This window comes from Zophobas morio, unplaced genomic scaffold (genome assembly GCF_036711695.1).
Source record: "Zophobas morio isolate AGI-343-1 ecotype UQ-CSIRO unplaced genomic scaffold, CSIRO_AGI_Zmor_V1 ptg000012l, whole genome shotgun sequence".
Taxonomy (NCBI): Eukaryota; Metazoa; Arthropoda; class Insecta; order Coleoptera; family Tenebrionidae; genus Zophobas; species Zophobas morio.
The window spans coordinates 25416447-25441133 of record NW_026972117.1 but is presented as its reverse complement, the minus strand read 5'-3'; the positions used below and the strand labels follow the sequence as shown (position 1 = coordinate 25441133).

The 24687-nt window shown below is 32.4% G+C and overlaps 2 protein-coding genes across 4 annotated transcripts in view; both read right to left on the bottom strand.

Moving 5' to 3' along the window:
* Positions 1-13962, bottom strand: part of LOC135128106 (uncharacterized protein) — a 32756-nt gene extending 18794 nt beyond the window's left edge. The window contains exons 1-2 of one of the 2 annotated variants that reach the window (XM_064054957.1): positions 13791-13962; positions 11163-13710 (exon numbers count right to left, since the gene is read on the bottom strand). In XM_064054957.1, the coding sequence (XP_063911027.1) occupies positions 11163-13677 (2515 nt within the window). In that variant the 5' untranslated portion in view covers positions 13678-13710; positions 13791-13962. The remainder of the gene's footprint in view (positions 1-11162; positions 13711-13790) is intronic. The other variant, XM_064054956.1, reaches the window with a different exon arrangement.
* A 7534-nt stretch (positions 13963-21496) lies between these two features.
* Positions 21497-23019, bottom strand: LOC135128452 (BTB/POZ domain-containing protein 9-like). Of its 2 annotated transcripts, none has more exons than XR_010280406.1 (6): positions 22756-23019; positions 22628-22687; positions 22502-22568; positions 22181-22457; positions 21852-22122; positions 21497-21644 (listed from the first exon to the last, which is right to left on the bottom strand). XR_010280406.1 is itself a non-coding variant. In XM_064055361.1 (6 exons), the coding sequence occupies exons 1-6, from the start codon at positions 22897-22899 to the stop codon at positions 21550-21552; spliced, it is 900 nt and encodes a 299-aa protein (XP_063911431.1). In that variant the 5' UTR covers positions 22900-23019; the 3' UTR covers positions 21497-21549. The 2 variants fall into 2 exon arrangements, 1 of the variants encoding a protein (XP_063911431.1); XM_064055361.1 differs by having other exon boundaries at positions 22181-22443.
* Positions 23020-24687: the final 1668 nt, after the last annotated feature.

Genomic DNA, 24687 nt, shown 5'->3' with positions numbered 1-24687 from the left:
GACACAGTAGTGTCGTGGAAATGCAAGACGGTAATTGCATGATTTATTATTAATGATAAACCTTGTCCCGAAAGTTCTGAAGGATTTTCATCTTTTATAAAATATAAAATCGAAAATGGAGGCAAATGATGCTCAATGACATGACATCTAGTATAATACTTACCACTGTGTATTATTCAAGCATACCTTCATTTTTCAGTATGTCTGAACAAGTTTTTGTTGTTAATATTTATATTAAGAGAATTTTGTTTCCTTATTTCAAATAAGCCAAATTTTACATCCAGTGTTACATAATTTTAGTAATTATATTAAGGAAATTTTAATTAAGAATATCTCTCGGTTTTGCATATGTCGCAATATGCAGCGCTAATTTATACTTGCAATCATTTTTTATGTTAATATCTACTTATCATTTATAATATTTGCCCAAAAATCAATACCTGTATGTTGCTTTCGTTTCAAACAAAATCTATCTCTTATTATCACTGTTATAAAATGATGTCAATTTATACCGACATGTAACTTGTTTATCAACAACATAAAAATACGATTTTTATCATACTGATAACATTAGTAGCAAAAAAGGAAATAACTACCTCATTACGTGCAAGTAAGACACGTATAAAATAAATCTGCAACTTTCCATAAACTAAAATAAAATTCTAAATGTCATCAGGAAATACGTGGAATATTAAATGCACGATCTTATGATATTTATTAATAGTATATTTAATATCAGTAATAACACAGTTTAATACCGCAAAATTTTTCTCTCACATTCGTAATCACAAAGTGATTTACAGGGCCACTCAAGTAATTAACAACAATACTTTGACTACAACTTAAATCTGATCTTTTTCTACTTTGAATTTAAACAAAACAAATGTTTTGGTTTAAAATCACTGCATATTCAACACAAGTACCAAATCTATAAATGGTTCATCAAATTTAAACATGTACAATGCATAAAAATAAATCATTGGTAGATGTATGTCTGGGATGGACCATTTTATAATTCAATAAATATCAAACGATTCTGTGCCTTGGTACAAAAAGAGCCAACGCAAGACTGACACGTATTGAAGATTTCCTACTTTTATTTATATTCGTACGTAATACGAAATGTTCCCCTTTTCCCATGTCGACAAAATGCATAGTTGTCCATATTTTCTCGGTAAAACTCTGCGTTGTAGATTTTTTTAGCATTATGCCGAGACACAAATTTAAATAAATGCTGCTATAAATTTAGATGACATCCACAGTCATCGAGCAAACACAGTTTAGTCAGTTACGCTTATGTTTCACGACAAAGATGTTTTACTGTATTTGTCATTCGTGAAAATAAATATGTTTTATGTTAATAAATAAAGTACATTGTTTGACGAGCAGCGATAATTTAAATTTTTTTACGAAATGACGAGCTACACGTTTAATTTGCATCCTCATATTGATTATGTTGGTTAGAAATATAGATATTGTAATAATAGACTAGGTATTTACGGAGTAGTGAAGCACTTAACATACATAATTCATTGGTAAAAAGGCAAATAAAATTTATATACAACCTAACTAACCATTCGTCACTAATTAAGACGGGTTTATATCCGTTGATGTGACGGTCTAATGTCCTCATAAAACGGGATTTTCTTTTTTATTGTTTTATTAGGGTCCGAGAAATGTAAACTAATTCTTCATATTATTTACTTTTAGTTTATTCAAGTGTGATATTTTGACAAATTTACTTTTATTAATCACGTATCTAGAAATGGTATGATGCACTCAAAACATTCATATTTCGTTCTAGAATAATTTTCGATTGTGTTTCAAAAATCAGAAAAATTAGATGAAGTGTTTCTGAAATAATTATTGATAAATCAATTGGTTCATACGCCCATCTGTTTTAAGCATCCTTGCAGCACACCACTGAAGTACAATTGCTTCAATTTTTCAGCAGTAAGTGCTGTGTTTATCTCATAGTCCAAACATTTCGGTCTTTGATGTTAATTAATATTTTCAAATTTGTAGACGCCTACAAAAGCAATGGGTTTATTTTTATTATTATATAATCCCAGAAGAATCAAGCAGTTTTCTTAGAAACACATTTGTGGTTAGCTAAGTTAATTCGTACTCTAATAATTACTGACAATAATCTGAAATTACAACACTTCATGAGATTACGATCTTCTCATTTTAAATGTAAAATAAGAAGAAATTCAAGCCGGCACATATGCACCGTCTGAGTGTTTCTACTTATTATAATAACATAAATTACGCAGCTTTCATTGAAAATTGCAGCAGTTGATCAATGTAAAACTTTCTTTAGGAATAGTTATTACGATTTCTATTTTACTGTGTTGTAACCGTTATCGCACAATCACATATTGTTATTATTTATTCATACTGGGTTATTGTTAGTGTGAAAAGTATAATTCAGTACATGACAAATATAAATACATCTTTAAAACGCCGATCAATCTGGAATAAGATGTTTCCGGCAACACCATACGAAAAAAATTGACACATTAATTAAATGTAACAGGCAGCTTAATTGACGCTGTTGTCGCGACAGCCGTTGATTAAGTTATAAATTATACTGTCTGGGAATCTCTAAATGCAAAGAAAAGAAGTTGGAGAAAATTTTAAAATTAGAGTTATATGTTTCGGTTTTTTTGCTGACTTCACTGCACTGGTATAAATAAATAGGATAACAAGTATGGCAACTATTTTAGTTGTTAAAATATAGTACAGCGACACTGCACCTAAAGCATGATCAATGTTGTTAAAACGTATCTTGATTTTATGTATTATCTTTTCTTTATGGATTTTCTTATTCTTGCAATTTGCTCACTTCGAATGCACTGGTTTGTTGACCCAATACATATATTTTTATCCAATTATGTTATTATTAACGAAGAAAAATTACATTAAAATGTTGTATTTTAATATATTTATAATGTTTTCAATAATTGCCTCTATTCGCTGCGAAGGTACAGTTTTAGAGCATTTGGTTTGTTAGTAATGGTAATGGGTATTCATTAAGTTTTACGTTTGCTGTTGCCTACTACCTCGTTGAACATATGTAGTGTTTCATTATCAACATCAAATTAATTTAACAATCACCAAAGAATGCCATATTGTTCACTAAGGCGCGCAGAAATCCACACGTCCACTCGTGATAAATATTGCATAAAAATTTTGTAAAGTAATTGTGATAAAAATTAAGGCGGACTCATAAACTACAAGTGTAGGACTTTGTTCTTATAAAAGTAAATAGAAGTTACTGCAAAAAATAAAAAAAATATGTTTACGACATTTCATTGTTGGCGTGGAAAATTTTATAGCAATCGGTCCAGTAGCTTCGTAGATTGTCTGTCTAATAAAAATCAACACAGATAAACAGACATACAGACAAACGGAAACGGTAAACCTATTTTTGTCCCACTCTACACGTCATGAAACGTTACGGAAACATGAAAGTAGTCATTCGCCGGATGGACCCTATTACAATACATATTTCCTTAGCTTACGCTCGAGAAGTAATAAAATCAAAATCCAAATGTTAATACATACAACTACTATCAAACCATTTTTATTTATTGCTTCATGAAATAAAACCATGGAAAAATATTGCTCCAAAGTTGTTTAGTCGAAGTTCCCTCGGCCCTGAAGCACAACCAATTGAACAAGTTTAGCTTCTTAGATAAACTATAAAATTTGATTTTGAAAATTTTTTTTAGTTATGATCATCCCGCTAAGTTAAAATAATAAAAAAAAAGAGAGGTCGATTATTAAGCTACAAACAAATGAGCAAAATTTTGTAATGAGGTCATCAATTTTTTAATAAACTTCTTACTCTGTGTTACTAGAATTTCAGGAAAATGACATAAGTTTTTTTTTATTTAAACAATATCATAAATTAATTTGTGCATCAATTTGTTGAGAGGTGTGAACACAATTCAAACAAATAAAGAGTGTATGAAGAAACTATAGATATGTATAGAAGCATGCTTTCCTAAACATTGAAAATGATAAGGATTTTGAATAATTTTTAAATGACGTCATCAAATTGTATGGACAGATAAATTCTTATTCGCGATTTACTAGTTTAAAATTTTAAACCTTATTTTGTAATTATATTTATAAGTTAAACTGTATAATGTTGTATTTTTCTGCAGTGTTAAACATAAGGCTGCTTTAATAAACCACCGCTATAAAAGGATATTATTTTGCACACTTCATAATTATCAGTCCAGTAGTTGCGGAAATTACCTATTATGCTAATAAAATCGCCAATAGATGACAGACAGATGAGAATGAGGACCTACTTTTCAAAATCTAGAAGTTATGAAACGTCGAGGAAACGTAACACTAGCGAAATGCTACAACCATTTTAAAATGTTTCTAGATAGACTTTTCTCTAGGTTGTTTCATAATTTATATCCCATATAGTTACAAATTTTTAAGTAACTGGATAGTTCAATAAATATATACCGGGTGATTTACGTCACCAAATTACGTAAGTCGTCGCTTAAAACATACAATTTGTACTTCGTTTTTACTTTCGCAAGTCCAAGTTACGACCGAATTTGTTTTGTCAACAAATTCTTAGGTGACTAGATCAAAAGTTAAAAAAAATCACCCGGTATTTTCATATTTTTTAAGTAATCTAAACGTACCTACATAACTGAATTTGACTTCATTTTAATAGCACCAGTTCCAATCTAATCAGTTATCAGTGTTATCACCGACGATCCTCAAACTGTACATTCTAAATAAAATTTTGCAAATAAAAATAAATATTGTTTTACGTGGTTAAACATTGATAAAACCATCATGATAGACATCGTTAATTTGTTTTTAAGTGAAATATTTATTATTTGAAAATATTTGAATATTTTTACTTCCTGAGCGTAAGCGTAAGTCCATCGGGCGTCTTGCCACTTTCATGCTTTCTCGACGTTTCATGACCCCTAGAGTACGAACAACGTGGTCTCCCATTTTCGTCTGTCTGTCGTCTGTGACAATTGAGAGATAATATCCAAAATTACTGGACCGATTGTCGTCACATTTTATAGGTGTGTTAGGACTATCGTGTAGATGGTAAAACGCTAACCAAAATTTGTCCAAAGTAAATGTTTTTTATTTTACTAGACTAAGATACTCCTGCACTTGTGGTTTATGATCTGTGTTTACATTCAAAATTTTGAGGAAAAATCATTGTGTACAACATTTTGCACAATCGAAATTTATCCTTTCATCCCCTCCCAAAAAATTGCTGACGTCATCTCAAAATTTTTACGAATAAATCATATCTAAAATATAAAACCAACCTGTACGTGTGATTTATGAATGCATTAATATTTTTAAGGATTACTTATACAGGGTAACTCAAAAAAAATAATGAAGGCAATTTATTTTGCTTATCAAATTATGAATGACTCACCTCCTTTTCTCGAAAATTTGAGTATACAGTACTGTTATTATTGATATTACATTGCACCGATTGAAATTAATATATGTGTCCTTGACAAATATGGATGACGTCATCACAAAATTTTCTTACTTTAACAGTTCACATATATCTTTACTTTAACTTATAGGGGTTATAACAATAAAAAAAAAAAATCGCAAAATTAAATATAATAATTTTTCGTTGGATCTTTATTGGGCCATTTTTTTATTAAGAAAGATTCTAATTCAATACTTCAAAAAATAACCAACTATCAATTATAGACTTAGAAATTCAGCGGATACGGTTAATAGTTTTATAGTACTAAAAATCATAATTTGGTAATGAACACTGACAAAAATCTGCAATTATTCTAAAAAATTTTCCTCGCCTTGGCCGTTAACTGCGACACCGATAGTTGGCAACATCAAGAGAAATGGTAATAAATAAGTTTCGGGAACGATTAGTTCACGAACGATAAAAATAGATTCAATTTTAAATATTTGCAGGAAATGCATATCAGTGAACTTACACAGCGACCATTGAACCGACGATACTACAAATAAAAGACAAGAATACAAAAATTGATATAAATAATTACAGCATTTTTTTTACTTAATAGATAAAATTTTAAGATTACTGCACACAATATAATTATTATATCAGTGATGTTACAATTGTTGTGATAAACTATTTTATTTATTTTTTAATAACGTTATCAATGATCCGCATGACACAAATTGATGATTCAAACTTAACTTCATTTACAGGTAAATACGCATTGATTAACTTGCAAAGAGGTCAAGTCAGATCTGTTAAATAATATTTGAAGTGATGTAATCAATCTTTACAGAAAATTTACTTAGTGTTGAATCAACGTTATTGTAAACTTAAAATTTCAAAATTATTGGTTTGGCAGTTTCGTAGATTGTTTGCCTAATAGATTTTCAACAACTAACCACAGGTTGCCAAATGTTAATTCAGTATTTTCCTATTCTATGACCTGTGAAACATCAAATGCCACTGTTTTTTTTTTTAGGAAAAAAATTCGATGTATAATTTACTATTATTACGACTATATTAAGTATTACAGCAAGGATTGTAATAGGGTCCATCCGACCAATGGTTAATTTCAGATTTTCTAGACGTTTTAAGCCCCTAGAATGTAAAATAATTGGTGTCAGTTTCCGTCTATCTGTGTAAATTTTTATTAGTCAGATAATCTCCAAGCTACCGGACCGATTGTTATCAAATTTTATACATATGTGTGTTAGGAATATCGTGTAGATGATAAAACAATACTCGAAATTTGGCAAATCATTCCAAACGACAATTCGATCACATCCCCTCAAATTTTTTTTAGTAAATGCCATTTAAATTTTATAAAATAAAATACTCATATACTTGTGGTTTATGACTCCGTCTTAATTTTTAACCTTTTTTTCACAAAAAAATCCAAATTTCATCATCACATTTTATACCAATACAGGGCGATCAATAAATGACAGATAAGATCGATGGTATGTTGATTAACTTCGTAAATCTGATATGTTTTAATGTGAATTAACTGACAATCAAAAATACGGATAAAATTCGAAAAAATGGCATCTATCAACAGTAAAAAATGACGTGTATCGTATTACAGCAAATTATTAGTAATTTATTAAGAACTAATTATTTAACTATTAGACACGCAGTTCACTTAGTGCACGGATTTTTTTAACCAAAGGTGGCTGGTTTCATTGAATCATGGCTCACAATTTTTATTAGTAATCAAATCAAGACCGATTCACTCCAATTTTTTTTAAATTTGAGAATACAATAAGGTTGCGCTCGTCTATATTTAATAATAATAAAATAACAATTTTCGTAAAGCTATTCACCCAAAATAATACTCACAAAGTTTTGCTTTATTACAGCTTAATTAATAAGTTTAGTTGCTTCCTGTATTTTGAGGAGACAAGGTCCGCGGAGGTGTTCAACTTGTGTGGGTTGTCACAAAAAATATAAATAAAATTCGCAAAATATTTCTTTATTTTTTAAACAAATTCTTAGCAAAAAAAATCAATGAGGATAAGATTTGTACTAAGACATACAGACCTCATTCGAACACAAGCCATTTGTTTCGCAAGTGAATGAAACAAGTAGCGAATATTGCAAACACTTTTTTGTAAAATAATTGTGATTAAAACTCAAAGCGGATTCATAAATCACATGTGTAGTATACTATTAAAAAAAAAGTTCAATGTACAAAACTACAACTAAAATGTACTAAAAAAAAGCTCAGCTGAATATCTACTTAAAATTGAACAAAAACGTAGACTTTTAAAATTCTAAGACCCACAACAAAGTAACGTAATTAGATATTGTCATCTATAATCTTCAACCATGAAATAAAAATTTTACACCCGACTGAAGCTAAAAGTATTCAGTTTTATACCATTAGCCATTCAAAATCCGATAAAACATCTAACATTTAATTTTGACTTTTTAACATTTAATGAATCGCTAATTTTCGATTGTTTCGAAGTTTCATGGCATCTAGAATAGTAAAAAGTGGGTTTCCCGTCTTCGTCTGTCTGTCATTTGTACAAGTAATCCCCAAGAGAAACTACTGGACTGATTGCTGTGAAATTTTAAATATTTATAATTTTAAAATATCGGGTGAAACTTAACCAGTAACTAGTACTTGCTAAGATAAAACTAAACAATATTATGAGTAGTTGCTGGAATGAAGAGGCGGCGCGGATGGGCGAGGCTATTGCTTGCGTATAAAAGGCTCTGAAGGAAAAAGTTAAACTTAGCCCCGCCCACCCACCCGTTCTCTTTTTTTTTCTTCTAAAATTAGAAATAAACCTTAAAGTAAATAGTATAACAAAAAAATACGGTTAGCCTTTTTTCTCCTTTTTTAACAGCCCCACTCTCATTCTACAGAAGAACATATAATTAACCCCGCGCACCCACCCCGCCTCCATTTCAGTGATTCATTTTATCTGGTCTGCTAGAAAGTGGATCTCATACCGAACATAAGTAAAATTATTCCTCAGAATAAGAAGAGCGTGGATAGGTGGGCGGGGTTAGTACTTGCTAAGATAAGGCTGATTTTGGCAAATGATGTACCTTGTAAGAAAATAGGGGGCGGGTGGGCGGAGCTAGTACTTGCTAAGATAATACTGAAAAATATTAAGAGTAGTCCCTAGAATGAATAGGTGGCGCAATGGACGGGGCTATTGCTTGCTTATAAAAGACTCCGGAAAAAAGTAAACTCTAAATCAAAATGTTTACGACTCTTTCAAAAACGAAACAGCTTAAACTCGTCAATCAAAGATTGCTTAAGTCTAACACAGAAATATATTTAGAAACGTTTCCTATTATTTTGTTGTAATTTTACCACATGATTGAGTGTTTTTTATTCTAGTTTGTTTGAACTAATTCCAGCTGGAATTATTAACCATCAATAAAATATGGACGCCTGAAGCAGACACTTCTCAAACCAGTGATGCCGGCCGTAGTATGTTAATCAAAGTCAACTCTAAATCAAAATATTTTCAACTCGTTCAACACGAAGCACCATTAAACTCACTAATCAAAATCTGCTTAAGTGGACGGCAGAAGTATATTTAGAAACATTGTTCCAAATTACTTGCTTGCCATTTTACCATATAATTGTTTTTTTTTTTATTATTCTGAGTTTGGTCAAACTAGCTCCCGCTGAAATTAACATAGGTACCATTAACCATGAGTAAAATACAGACACCTGAAGAAAACATTTTTGAAATCAGTACTGGAGACTGTAGTATGTTAATTGCAGTCAACTCTAAATCAAAATGTTTTCGACTCTTTCAAAAACGAAACACTATTAATTATACTCACTAATCAAAATCTGATTATGTGGATTGCAGAAGTATATTTAGAAACATTGTTTCATGTTATTTACCACATAAATGTTTTTTTTTTTAATTTGCTTGGACTAGTTCGAGCTGGAATTAACAAAACATTTTTGAAATTAGTCAACTCTAAACCAAAAATTTTATGACGTCATCTGAAAATTACTCTAAAGAAATCCTATCTAAAATATGCAGAGTAATGTGCCCCTATACTTGTGGTTTATGAACCCAGTCTTATTTTTAACCTTGCGCTTGCAAATTTTTAGAAAAAAATTTGAATTTTACGACGAAATTTTACAATTTATCTTAAAAACTATAAATTCGAAATCGATTACTCTGGAATTCTGCACACATTTTAACGTTGTAGTGAACATGATGAATCGCTAATCAAAATTTACCTATTCGTCTCTTCCAAAAACCTAATAACGTCATCTCAAAATTTTACAAAACAGATCTCATTTGAATTCCAGAGCGTAAACGTTCCCTAGGGTACGAAAAAGTAATCTCACATTTCCGTCTGTCTGTCTGTATCGTTTTTTATTAGACAGATAATTTCCGTAACTACTGCACCGATTGTTGTGAAATTTTACGTATATGTGTAGATGGTTTGTAGATATTTGTTGTTTGTCTTGTACTGGTGGTTTATGGCCCCGCTTTGAGTTTTAACCTTCGGCATTTAAATTTTCGCAAAAAAAAAACAAAATACATAGTAACCTTTTTTTTCTTCTCATATTGTACCTGATATTTTATATAATTTATATATAAAATAAATTTATAATTAAAAAAAAGCCGGATTTGCGGGCTATATTTTAGGGGCGAGGGAAGTTGTGTAAGTAATCTTAGAAAAACGTTTTAGATTTGTTTATAGAGAATGTCTCAAAAAAATTAATGAACGAAGCAATTTATTTTAATGATTACTTGATGTTCTTGAAATTCTGGCAACGTTCTACGCATAGCATGGTTCATTACTCGTTGTTTAATAAATCACTCCTATTTTTATTTTTATTTATAAGGGGATTACCATAAAAAAAAAACAGTTCCCCAGAATCAAATCAATTCATTTAAGAAATGGACTTATTTAATTGATTGTGCTTCAGGATGGAGGGAAGTTTCATATAAATAAGTTTAGCCCAATTTTTCCACTGCCGCCACAATGTACCCTGAAAATTCTTTGATTTTGTTTCTAACGATTTTCTTCTAGCTTGTCTATTGACACACGAAGCAACAAATCAGCGAATGTTTAAATTGTATAGATATGTCTGTTAATCTTGAAGACGGAAGGCAGTTAGTTCAGGGTAGAAATGGCTGTCCAGGAAGGTGCGTTTTTACGATCAGCAACAATCCTGAATATTTTTATACACCTTAATTAATCCAACAAAATCAAATTTTCTACTTTGACTTCGGAAAACTAGTTTCCGTATAAAATCGTGTCAGCTTACATTAAAAGAGTCTAACGACTTTATATCAGCATAGAAATGAATATGAACTACCTTTTTGGTGATTAGAAAGTGTCGTTTCTGCCTTTATTCCTTTTTAAATATAGAGTCTATTATTAGTGTTATTCTAAACCGTTACTTTTTGAGTACCTTCTTATTATTTCCGTCCTGTGAATAAAAGCGACAGGTGTTTGTTTGTACAACCTTAGATGTCTTTACGCCTACATATTAACGTAGCGGGTCTATTGTACACCTGGTTATTTGTCTAGTCATCAAAACATTTTCAATTACCAAATAATGAACAACACAGGTGTAAGCAGTTTACTGGCACTCTTACTGTGATAAGAGTCAAAACTTCGTAAAATCGCTGTTTTTTTTTTAGCTACTCACCGCTTCCGTCCTTCTTCGTAGTCTTCTGTCCTCCGGTCGTCGGTGGTTTGTTTGTCCTCATACTGAATCTACCACTATCTGTCCTTGAAAACACTTGAGGTTTATTTGAAGCACTTTTATTGGTCGTGCTTGGAACTTTTGGCACATGTTTATTTGGCTCCACCTTGTTAACAACTGGAGGTTTCTTGGTAACATTAAGCAAATACCTGCTCTGAACTTCGTTCGTTTTAAGTGGTTTCCTGTCCACCGAAATCGCCCTCTCCGTCCTCACGTGTTCCGGCTGGAACTTCCGTCGCATTTCTGGAGTATTGGGGCATCTCGGCGGCACGATCGGTTCGTCTAACCTCGCTCTTCGTAAACTAAAAGCTCTATTGTATCTCGTGTTCGTCAAATTCGACAAGTCTTTCTTCTTCGTTAAGTTCTTCTCGAAATCTTCCTCCGAACTAGACTCGGTGTCGCCGAACTGGTTCCTGTCGATCTTCTGATGGTCCGAGCTGATACTCGACCGCCTCAGCTGGATATAATTCGGTTTAATATTGGCCGTAGAAGCCGACCTTTGTATCGACGCGCTCCTAGTGAAACTAGGCGAATTCCGCAAGTTCGATTCCTGCTGAACCAAGTTCGTGTTCTTCGTCGGAATTTGGTTCTTCGTAGAGAAACTGCTAGACCGTCGGATCGGGCTGTTATTTGGCGAATTTTGAATTTTATGAATCACCTTGGTTTGATTGTATTGATTAAACATGTAAGTTTGATCAATACCTTGCAAGTTTTTACTCTGAAAATGTTCCAGTTTGTTGGAAATCTTCATGTTTTTGTCGTCGAGTGAGTTGTGCCTTATATGCGACGCCCTTTGCTTAAGCAAGTGAGGTGAATTGTTTAGTTGTAAACCGTACTTGCCGTCGTAATCGCTGTCTGGGTCACTATCTAACGACAATCTTTGTTGTAACGAATTTATACAGTTTTGGGTTGGTTTTAAGTAAGACTCGGTTTCTAAACTGCTATCTGATAAATCTACGTTGAGGGAGTTAATACTATTCCGGCTTCTCGGCCTCGAGATGGTATGTATAGGAGATGGGATTTTCGTCGGCGATACTTTTCCAGATATTCCTCCAACAGTTGGAGGTAAATTTGATACTTTTCCCAAAACTATACTTCCGCTGACGACTTTGTCTTCAGCAACACCATTGGTATCATTTTTAGTTGAAATACTCTGTACGTTCACTATGTTAGCTGTTAATTTTTTCAAATTGCTTTTACTTGCGGGGGCCACCATCCGAACTGTACTCTCGCTCACCTCCACCTTGTCCCCTACATAAGCCTCAACTTGGACTTCAGATTTCGTCAAACTAAGTTTCCTCACATTAGGTTTTTCCTTCTCACTCTTTGTTCTAAAGGCACCGCTTGAAGTTACAGATATCACACTCCCTTGATCCACCATCTGCTCCAGTCCATTACCATTTTTGGCCTTCGGACTAGGAAACATAATTTTCGTAAAAGTTTTATTCGCCAGATCATCACTATCATTATTCATTTGTTTATCTTCACTTTGAGTGATGGATAAATTCTGGGTTGGCGAAAGAATCGGCGACAACATTTTCGCGTTTCCTTTATGACTAAAGGTTTTGTAATTTGGTGTTTGTTGTACTAATTTATTACTACTTTTTGGAGACTTTGGCGACTGCAAACCCTCCCCAATGTTATTAACGTTTGTCTCTGGCACCGGTTTAGTGACGTCGGTGTCATTTTTCAACTTAAACGTGTTCAAGCTTTTAATATAGTCTTCTGTCTTCTTTAAAACCGAAATCTGTTCTATTTTAAATTCAGTATCTATACTCATCCTCGCTTTCTGCTCTTCTGAATAATTTTCAGCATCTAAAGTGTAAGTACCTGCATCACTAACGGTGTCTGACTTGTCAAAATCAAACTCTGTGCCCTCAACAAAGTTGTCTTCGGCTTCGATGGGCTTCGTTTCGCATTCAGGGCTCGAAAATTGTCGTAAGAAATTAGGTTTGGTCACTTCTTTCACTTGTGGCTTATCCTTGGGGCTGAAAGGGCTGATGGTGTCAAGCTCCGGGCTAGAAACATCCTTCAACTCGATCTCAGGGGTGGTGATGTTGAAAAAGCCGCTATTCGGAAACGACTGACTCATCTTATCAACTGTTACACATTTCAGAGGTAAAGACAGTTCACTACGTTTAGCACTACGGGCGTTCTTGATTCGATCACTTTTCTCATCCGATGAGAAATACCCCTCGGATTGGAAACTCGACTTTCGCGGTAGGTTTCCGGTGTTCGGGTGCTTTTTCGAGGGGAGGCTGAGCGGGGGCTCCTCGATTTTCGACAAGGACTGGCCTCTGCGGTGTTTCTTTTGGAACTTCTCAACCAAAGTTTTATGTCGTTGGGTGTCCACGCTCTTGCCGTCGCCGAAGTCCACAGTAAAGGCGAGGGGTTTCGGTGATTCGGGTATTTTGAATTCGTCGTTATTGGGCGATTCTTGCTCGTTGTTCTTGTCCATGATTCAAGCCGGAAATATTTCGCCAATTTCAACCTAAAAATACAAATAAAGGTCTTGCCAAATTCGGCTCGGTGGCATTTTGCGTGGAATTTTTGCGGTTAAGGGTGGCTTACCGTGGAAAAGAAACGAATTTAAGTTAAAAAATTGCACATTACTTCCACTGTTTTTTCGTATTTGTTGTAAAAAAACTATTCACTTGACATTTCTCTACATTTTTCACAGCTGTAGGCGCGGACGAACTGTCTGACGTTTGACGTTACTCTTTCTTTGACGTTCTCACTCTCTTACTACGTTTACACGAGCGCTTCGGAACGTAGGTGTGTGTGGCGATTGGAGAGATTTCTTTTCAAAATGCTAATTAAGTGACATCATTTTATGCAAATGATGTTGTGTTATTTAATACACTATAAAAAGTGGATGTTTCATGGTAGTTGACCTTGAAGTTTTAAGTAAATTTATAGCAATGTAAAGATGATAAATTTACTTTTTTAATGTCAGACATAAGTAAACGAAGAAAGCAGGGGCGGCGTTAGCCCACTGGCGATGGGTGAGTAATCGTGATGACTTCACATTTTATGTTATTCTCGTGTAAAACTGTTTGCATGCACAGTCCTCACAATGATGCGATTTTTGTGTATAATGCCTGTTCGAACATCGTAAATAATAATAGCAATGTTTTCGTATCGACCAGGTAATATCTTTCACAACAGATTTATTTAATGATTATTGCAAATGAATTGTGAATATTATTAAAATATGTGCATTCATTGTAATGTTACTGACTTACCAGAATTTTTGCGAATGGACTTCTCCCGACGTAATTGGTGCAGTAAATCAGGCCATACATTTATTTTTTGTATATACAGTATATCCCCGGATTGAATTCACAAGAAGAAAAAAAACTTTATTTTCTATTTTACAAAAAAATGACAAAGGAATAATATTTTTTGCTTAACTCAAAATAAATAAATGTACAATTAGAACTTTAATATTATCAGGCTGTTCTTAAAATCGAAAAAACCCAAAAGTAGCGAAGGACTTTTTTATTTTTAATTTTACAAAAAAATGTCAATGGAATAAAAATTGTTCCTTAATTCAAACCAATTTTTACTATTCGATTAACCCACCACCCCTTTCAGCACGTAGTTCAATTCTAACCGGTAATTCTTTAATAAATGATTTCTGTTTTAATAGTTAAAGAAAAGCGAACCATTTTCAGTGCTGTCAGATTTTGACAAAAATGTCAGGGGTGCACAGAATTGAACTCGGCGACGCAGGCAATTGTTTTGCACCGACAGCACTATTAAATTTAAAAAAACAAATTAATTAATTTTTGCGTTTTATTAACGTAATTCTTTTAAACAAAAACAGTAATTTAATTAATTTTTCGCGCACAGTCGTTATTTTAGTTGCTTAAAGTTATAATGCAATTTTGAATAATTTTTAACAACAGGAAGCTGTGTTAAAATTCGTGTTTTGTACGATAAAAGTGTTACGTGGGACACCCGGTATATTTAAACGGACAAAAACTTACATTCTTAATTTTATGTTTTATTTTGCTCTTAAAAATTTTACTATAATTTCTTAAATACTATAAATTGTTGTTTCGAATTTTTTAATGTAAAAGAGAAGCTAAAAAAATGTCATACTGTATCGATTAAAAATAGGGTTGGAAAAAATCGAATTTAAAACAAAAAATCAAAAATCGATGATTTTTTTTAATCACGATTTTTTTTTTGATTCTTTTTGTTTTTTTATATTTTTGATTTTTTTATTTTTCTTTGATTTTTTTTAGTTTTTCGGTTACCCACAATAATCTAAACTTTAAAAGTAGTAATAAAAAAATAACTTTTAGCTTTTAATTAAGACCCACCACTGACCCGGAAATGACCGGCATTCAGGCAAGACTTCTATCATTACTTTTATTCAGTTTTTAAAGGCTCTATATTTTATTTAGTTGTTGTAATTTTCATTTTCTGCGTATTTTCAAACATTCACAAATCACAAAAAATTATGTTTTCGGACGAAATTATACATAGCTAATATAACTCTGCAGTGGTGGATGTCACAAAGAGATATACCAGATGTAGCAAATAATTTACATATACTAAAGCAATTGCTTTGTGCAGTAGTTTCATCTGCAGCTGTAGAGCGCACGTTTTCATCTTTTGGATTAGTACACCTAAAATTAAGACACAAATTAGGAACAGAAAAAGCCGAGTATTATAATGAGAATGAACAAAAATAAAAAATATTTGATTTAAATGAATGATTTAAAAAAAATCAAAGGATTTAACCCAATCCAACCCTGATTAAAAAGAAGTTAAAAATAAACATTGCTGTCATTTCAATTTAGTATAGTTACTACCAAATGAAAAAAAAAATGTTTTCAGTCGATAGTTACTTGAAATTTTCGAAGACCACATGTTTCACTTTTAACTTTTCGAGCGTAAGGTGAGTGGGGCTAGTACCTGATCAGATAAAACTGATTTCGGCCAATGACATATCCTCTAAGAAAAACCGCTCTTTATTTTCTTAGAGGATATGTCATTTGCCAAAATCACTCGTGCTTTAGAAAGTGCTAGTCCCACCCACCTGCCCTCTATTTTTTTAAGGAGTATATCATCTGCCAAAATCAGTCTTTTCTTATCAAGCACTAGCCCCGCCCACCCACCCTCTCTTTTCTTAGAGGATATGTCATTTGCCAAAATCGATCTTAAACTCAAACTGAAGAAAAGAGAGGGTGGGTGGGTGGGGCTAGTACCTTTCAAGGTAAAACTGATTTTGGCAAATGACATACATTCTAAGAAAAGAGAGGGTGGGTGGGCGGGGCTAGGACCTGATAGGATAAAAGTGATTTTGGCAGATGACATACCTTCTAAAAAAATAGAGGGTGGGTGGGTGGGGCTAGTCCTTAGTAAGATAACACTGATTTTGGCAGATGATATACTCTTTAAGAAAAGAGAGGGTGGGTGGGTGGGGCTAGTACCTACTAAGGTAAAACTGATTTTGGCAAATGACATACCTTCTAAGACAAGACAGGGTGGGTGGGTGGGCCTAGTACCTGCTAAGATAAAACTGATTTTGGCAGATGACATACCTTCTAAGAAAAGAGAGGGCGGGTGGGTGGGGCTAGTACTTTCTAAAGTACGACTGATTTTGGCAGATGACATATTCTAAGAAAATAAAGAGCGGCTTTTCTTAGAGGATATGTTATTTGCCAAAATCAGTTCTATCTTAGAAGGGGGTAGCCCCACCCACCCACCCTCTCTTTTCTTAGAAGGTATGTCATCTGCCAAAATCAGTTTTATCTTAGCAGGTACTAGCCCCACCCACCGACCCAAAAGTACGAAAAAATAGGTTTCCGTCTGTCTGTCGCCTGTCTATCTGTTTGTCTGTGTCGATTTTTGACAAATATAATCCTATCATCCCCACTAAGAATGTGGTGACGTTATCTCAACATTTTATATAGTAAATGTAATTTATTTTTTATAAAATAACCTACTCTTACACTTGTGGTTTGTGAATCCGCCTTGAGTTTTTACCCTAGACGTTCAGATTTTCCCGAAAAAATTCAAATTATACAATAATATACATAATGGCCATACATTTTTTTTTTCTTACACTGTGACTGGTATTGCTGTCTACACATTTTTAACTTATATGGATTATTATCATAAAATAAATACAATTGCGCAAAATCAAATTTTATAATTTTTCGAAGAAGTTGGATTTGTTGGACTGTATTTTAGAAGCAAGGGACGTTCTGCCTAAATACCCTTGGAGCATTTTTTTCAGGATAAGCTTGAAATTACAAAAAAAAACCTTCGAAAAATTTTAGTGGGTTCTATACATATATTAATGCAGCTTATTTGTGACCAAAAATTTTCTAGTTTTTGATAAAAGTCATCTTACACCTCTGTTGGTTTAAAACCTTGTAATTTTTTCAAGAATTTTTACTACCAAATGAGGTACTCATCATTATTAGTTTCCCCAATCGACCACGAAATTTTCTTTTTTGAAAAAAAAAATTAGTTAAATATAGAGCTTAAGCTAAGAACAGCTGACAGTTTTTTTCTATTTTACATTTAAAAAAAAAGACAAGGGAAGTTCTATCTTTATACAGGTTTCCGTGTCTGTCTTCTTTGTATTTTACATAAATCTAGATAATTTGCGTTTAAAAAAAATCCAACATTCTTATTGATTTACACTATTACGTAACCTAAAATATGTTGCTACTTATGTATAGAATTATCAAATATTTTTATTTATCTTCTTAACACAAAGCTAATAATATTGTTACGAAATAAACCCATCCGCCGGCCCAGTACGACGCCTATGGGTTTTGTAGTATGTACGGTGATGAAGGTTGGTGATTTATCGGCATCGGTGATGGTGGCGTTCGAATAGAAAAATAGCCTGGGTGCGGTGCCGTAGGTCTCGATAGCGGACTCCAGAACAACCTCAAAGGCGGCGTTCGCGAATTTTCTAGAAGAACCCATCGCGGTTCAAATGGGAGTAGTTGAGTCAAGTCAATGAGAGAATTCAAGTGTAGTCAAATCCTTTGCAGTCGAACTGGAATTATTCTCGGGTTAGTGTAAAATCCCGGAACAATCGAATAACTTTGTTGTTTTAATTTTTTTTTATTTGGTATGGATGTATAAAGCATCCGAGGTTTTTTGTTGGGACACCCAGAATTTTTTTTACATTTTCTGATGCATAATAAAATACCACTCTCAGAAATTATCCAACACCCAACAAGTTTATTTCTACTGATAAAAATGCACATGTTTAAAAAACACTCAAAGTATAAAGTCACGACATTTTTGAAAATAAACTATGAGTGAAACTACAATAAATGTTCAAGTATTCTCCGTTTACAATTTGGCAGCGACGTAGCCGATCAACAAAATATCTCAATTAATTATTATTTATTTTTGTGTGAATTTTTCGATTTTTTTTCTAATCACTAGAAATAAACGCATCGATAATTTCTGACAGTAGTGTAGAAAATGTAAAAAAATCTGGGTGTCCACTACAAAAAATTAAGAAGACTTTTCTCTCAAACTGAAAGCGATAAAAAAAGGGGAAAAGGTTGTAAGTTTTACGATCTTACAGGAAAAGGGTCAATTGGTAACATAGAATTTCCCCAATACATCTAGTAATTTTTGTACAGTGGCAGTGGCAAAACCACTGACAAGACTGTTGATGACGCAAGCGCCAACAAAAGTCAAAATTTAAACATGCCTGCCAAAAAAAAAAATGGTTCTCGCATCAGGACCTGGCTTAATGAAAGTCTTCCAATCAGAGGTTTTAAAGTAAGAAAGCTAGAACGTACCACCTTTACAGATGTTACAAAACAAGTACCTAACTTCATCTAAATTTGTTGTCGTTTTTCACTAAATATTCTCAGTGTATGTAGTTGCTGCTTTCATTACTGGGAAAAATTGCGACTTTTAATAAAAAAAATGTAATTTAAACGACTCATGTTTCTGAGATCTTTTCTCTAATTGTAAGTATTCTCTTCAATGCATTACTAAATCCCTGTATGATGATTGATTATCTTCAAAATGACATTTGAAAATTAACATAAAGTAAACGAGTTCCGTAAATTTACCTTCCAAAGCGAAAGCGTAGATGTTTCACTGGTTCGTAGGTAGGTGGTAGCTTTTATGACGTGCCTGTAGTCTATTATTGGAAATTTATTATACAGAAAAATTTCAAAAATTCCAAACTCTTTACTTTGAAATTTTACGATTATTGTTATACGTTATACGTTAATCGAAATTTATTTATTCATTCTCTTTGAAAAATTGATGACGTCATCGTAGAATACTATCAAGAGTATCAAGTAGATGCCACTTGATAGGTACAGCTGTAGATGTTTCTTTACATGCGGTGTAATAACATACTGCTATTTTTAAATTTACCGAGTCTGTCTCATAGATTTTTTAAATTAATTACTAAAATCAAGTGGAACAACAAAATTATTTTATATTATATACAGAATAACATCAAAACCTTATTTCTTCTTTTAATGTAGCACTTGTTTGTTTCTTTTGGGAACTTAATTAAAAAATTTGGATGAACTACGTCCGAAATTCAGTCATGTTTGGATCATTCGACCGTTTACCAAGTGTGAGTACCTCATTTACATGAAAACAATTGCTTCTTTATAGTCAATTTATTTTGCTAAGCAGACTTTTGTATGCCTTTGTGTAGTTTTCGTGCATTATATTGCAAATTACTAGGCATTAAAAACGCCGAAAACTTAGAAAATTTGCTACACCGAAGATACCGGTAAGTGTATTCTTATTTATTCCTAGCTTGGCTCCTGGAATCTGTGAGGTACCATTTTTCATCCGAAAACGACAATAATTTGCACCACAATGTGATGTTGAAATTTGTAACAGTACACAAATTTTAATAAACATGCTTGAAAACGTTTTAACGGAGATTGCTAAAGACTTAAATTAGTGAAGGAATCAAAGTTGTGGTCTGGTGTTTAGTTACACCTCATTTACTTACATAAAGTGAAGTTTACAATTTTTAAATTCATGACGTTCCGTTCAAATTAAACTATACTTAGATGCTAAAGGTTTACATTAAATTAACAAATTGCAACTGTAATCGCTGTTATTAATCATTCGTTAAATTAATGAAACGTCACTTTATGTAAAGAAGTCTGCTCAAAGTAATTATAAAATTCTAAATTAAAGAAATGTCACTTTATGAAACTGAAAGAACTGTACATTTTTTATTCGTATTAAGATATTATATTAGGTACAACGATACAAACAAAACGGTAGCAGCAGGTGAACGGACCCGCTACAAAATTCAATGCTAATGCCGTAATAACGGGAGTACGATAGAAGCTGAAAGAATCTATAACTGATAAAATAATGACGAATATTCAGTTATACCTACATATTTTTATTCGTGTCATCATTATTGTTAATGAACGAAACATCTGATTCGAATTATTAATTGTTTGATTTTTGCTATTGTAAGTACAACCAACTTACTGAAGATTCACGCTTTGTGCACACCTTTCCATTGTTTTTGTTCAAAAACAGTGTTGCTTAAGAATTAGCAAGTTTGTTAATCAGCGGAATTACGATTTCTCCTTTTACACGTATCTAAGTAGGTATAGCAATGGCGATTTACATCAAGAAAAAACAAAATCAGTTCCGAAAGAAGCGTGATGTAATTACCGAATTCAAAAATGTGTAACAATGATAAGATCTAAATAACCACAAGATTTATCGAGTTTATGTGTTTGAAAAAAAAATCATATTATCTTTGGATAATCGCCGTTTTCGCCTATTGTTATTTAATTTCTGGTGTATTCGTAATGTATGGAATAACCCCACTCCAGTAAATGCACAAGGTATAACAAATGAGCTCGGATAGGTTTTTACGTACGTTTGAAATTTTGGATATTTATAAAATATTTTAACATTTCTAAACATTGCTTCCCACATTAACATAACATATTTACTCGAAAATGCTGGATAATTGTGCAAAAGGTAGTGAAAGTAAAAATATATCTAACTGGCATACAAATGTTAAACCTGAGGGATGCACTCAGCGAGAAAAGAATTCTTTTTTCAGATTCACGCAGAGGAAATAATAGAGCTACATCTTGAAAAGAAGAAGCAGCCAAGTAAGCCATTTAAGAATGGTGATTTCTTTGTTTGATACTCTATAAATAATATCCCAAAATATCGAAAAAATTTAACTTCACTTTCAGCTCCATGAAGAGAGTTAAAAAGATATCAGACCGCAATTCCTATACCGCATTTGAAAAGACGTAAAATACCAATTTTTCCAGATTTATTTTATCGGAATATTTTGTTAAAATGAGTTATATTACATGTTATGGGGAGATATTTGGAAAATTCTTTGAAGGAATAAATCTTCTTCTGATGTCAAGGAAACGGCTATATCGTTGTATACCTTTTTATCTGCAAGATGAAAATATTTTTAGAATCCATACAAAAACAATAATACACATGTTATTTACTATGAAAAACTGACGTTTGCAGGTTTCTATCGAGAACAATTTCTTTTTCTATTCCAGGAAAATTAAAATTTAGACTTGTATCTACATTTTATTTTTATGTTTATATTAGTGAAACGTCAGTTTATAAAAATAAACGAGCTTTACTTACAAAGTTGTAAACTGTGGGATGTTATGGTTGATACTGAAGTATTATTCTCTTCAATATATGCCAGCAACTCTAACAGCTTGTCACTATCTACGAGTTTTGTAGGCCTAACAATATTTAAAATTTCGTGTCTGGTTAAGCGTGAAAATCGAATGCAGTTTATGACCAAATTATTCTCGTCTTTGTGAATATTGCACCAGTGTGACACTATTTTAAAAATTTCAATTTCTGGTAGAGGAAATATATCCCTCTCTAACAGTTTAATCATTGATTTCTACAGTAAATATTAATTTAATTCGTATCTTATCTACTTTTTCTATGAATCAACTTACTTGAGTAAGGGCGTTGAAAAAATTAGGTTCACTCATCAGAATGTCTGAAATATGTTCATCTATAAAAGTATGGCATATTTGTCTAATTTCTTCAAAATCGTAGTTGTTTGCTAGATTTAAAATTAAACAAACATTTTCTGTGGTTAAACTAGATGTTGCTTCCTGGCTCACTGCCGTCACTAATGCTTTTAATGAATAAGCTCGTGCTAGTTTTAGTATTTCAAACAAAAAGTTTAAATCTGAAAAGTTTAAACTAATACATCCTGCAAATTACATACTTATGAGAACGGTCGTTGAAAATCCATAACATCAGTGTTAAACCTGTGTATAAATATTTTATAATCTTCTTGAAGCAGTCAACAGGAACGTTGGTTAACACAATTTCACTCTAAAATAGATAATAGGATGATGTTGTTTTTATCCTGTAAAAGAGTTAAGTAAATATACTTGGTCTGGATTGCTTAGCAGTAGCAATTCAAAAAAAATACATCTGGCAGCCAGAATAAGCTAAAACAGGAACAAAAAATAGTTAGTAGTTGTTTTAGTTTAGTTTAGACTAATAGCGCTAATTTTACCTTGTGGGCTACAATTTTTTCTCCATCTACGTTTAAAATGATGTCGGAAAAGGCCTTATTTAAATAAAATGGAGTCATATCGTCCTTAAATTTCGAAAAATCAATAACAGCAACATTTACATTTTCTTCACTGATTTTGTCCATATCTAAGAAAGTACATAAAATATCAAACAGTTACGGAATTGCTTCTGTGTTTAAATGAAATATGAACAATGAAAGCGAGTGATCCTCGAATAGGTTCTAAAACAGTTACTGACAATTTTGTATCTGTCAAAACCGTCAAAATTCAAAGAAATATAAATTTTTGACTTTGCTGGTGAAAATGAAAACACACTAAAGTGTGTCTAAAAAATGTTCTTTTATTTTCACGAGTGATGATCGAAAGTTTCCAATGTACAAAATGACCAATAATTTCATAATCATGTTTATTAAAAAGTAATAATGGAATAAAGGCTGGGCAGATTGGAAGTAATCCTAACAACCACGAGCGAAGCGGTTAAAAAATAAAATAAGCAGATAGGGCCAATAATTTAAATCATAACAACAAAGCATAAAGGAACAAGTAATCACTGTTAATCATACTAAATTTAGAAATAAATCATATTGTTAAGTTAATGTTGAAAGCGGTTGAAAAAAAAAACAGCATAAAATTGTTAGGAAAATCACATTCAAAAAATTTAATGTAATAATAACGAAATTTATTTTTGTGCACAATTGCACGTCATATTTAATACATTTTACAAAATTCGCCAGTGGAATCACTTTCTAAATTGTCGACAAAACAAATAAGAACAACATTATTTCCTTAAATATATACGTATATGTATATTTAATCTGTTGTCCAAAACATTGCGTTTATAGAGGTGTTAATCCAAAAGTTTATTTATAATGAATCATCGTTATCTATTCACTTCGTCACTTCCTAACTGATAAAGGAAACCATCCATCTGGATATTATCAGAATGTTGGAGTTATCCTACATTATTCAATGCACCCAAGATCATAAATTCCGCCATTAGGAAATCTGGTCTAGAATACTAATCCTCAAACGTCAACACGTGTTATTTTTATTGTATTGTTTTATTCACACGTAACGACTTAAAAATTGAACACTTATTTTTTAAGTCGGCACTTTACATACAGCGAAGAGTTTTCAACACCATCTTATTTTGATTTTGATCGTACTGAAGATGTGTCTATGTTATTTCATAGGAGCTTTCTTTGTATGTGATATGGGGAACATCTGCTTTGCAGTTTAGTGATTCATTTATTAATCATCATGAGAACTCCGGAGGTACACATGTCAGATTAATGTGATCACCTGCATAAAGAGATGCCAACGCGGACAGTTTTCTGACTTGTTCTCAACTTAAAACGTGTCGATCCCGTAACCGTTATATATGATTTGGACTTCAGATATTTAAATTTGCCGCCATACCATCGTAATAACTCATGTATTACCCTCCAGTTACTTTATTTAAGAATTTTCTATTTTTTGTTTTGTATATTTACATTTGTCTAACATTTGATATTATTTTTGAAAGTTGGAAATAGTTGTTGCAGCTGGTTTTACATATTTGCCCTCTCCAGAATGGAGGGATAAACAATTTGCCCGCCGTATTTTACATTTTGAATTAAGGGCGCTTTTCCAACTTTGGGATTCACCACTTCTGCATTTTGAATTTTCGCGGGTTTTAAAATTATGTGCGCATGTTTCAATTTTTGGCGGGATGTTCGGGTTTACAACCTGTTTGACTGTTTTTATTGTTTTAGATAGGAACTCCGAAATTAGTGGCCTGATTACTATTAAATTTCAGGTGTGTCTGTAGAATAATAAGTTATACACATATTTAAGTCCCCCTCAGGTTTATCGATAAAGAAATTAAATTTGACAATTTGTTTTTCTACATATAATGGGTACCTTGGACATTG

Excerpts from the sequence above, each read along its gene's own strand:
- LOC135128452 (XM_064055361.1), bottom strand. The coding sequence starts at position 22,899 with ATGGACAAAATCAGTGAAGAAAATGTAAATGTTGCTGTTATTGATTTT. Across the intron at positions 22,444-22,501 it reads TATAAAATATTTATACACAG|GATGTATTAGTTTAAACTTT; the intron begins GTTTAACACTGA and ends TGTAATTTGCAG. Across the intron at positions 21,645-21,851 it reads ATCCCACAGTTTACAACTTT|ATAAAAAGGTATACAACGAT; the intron begins GTAAGTAAAGCT and ends TTCATCTTGCAG.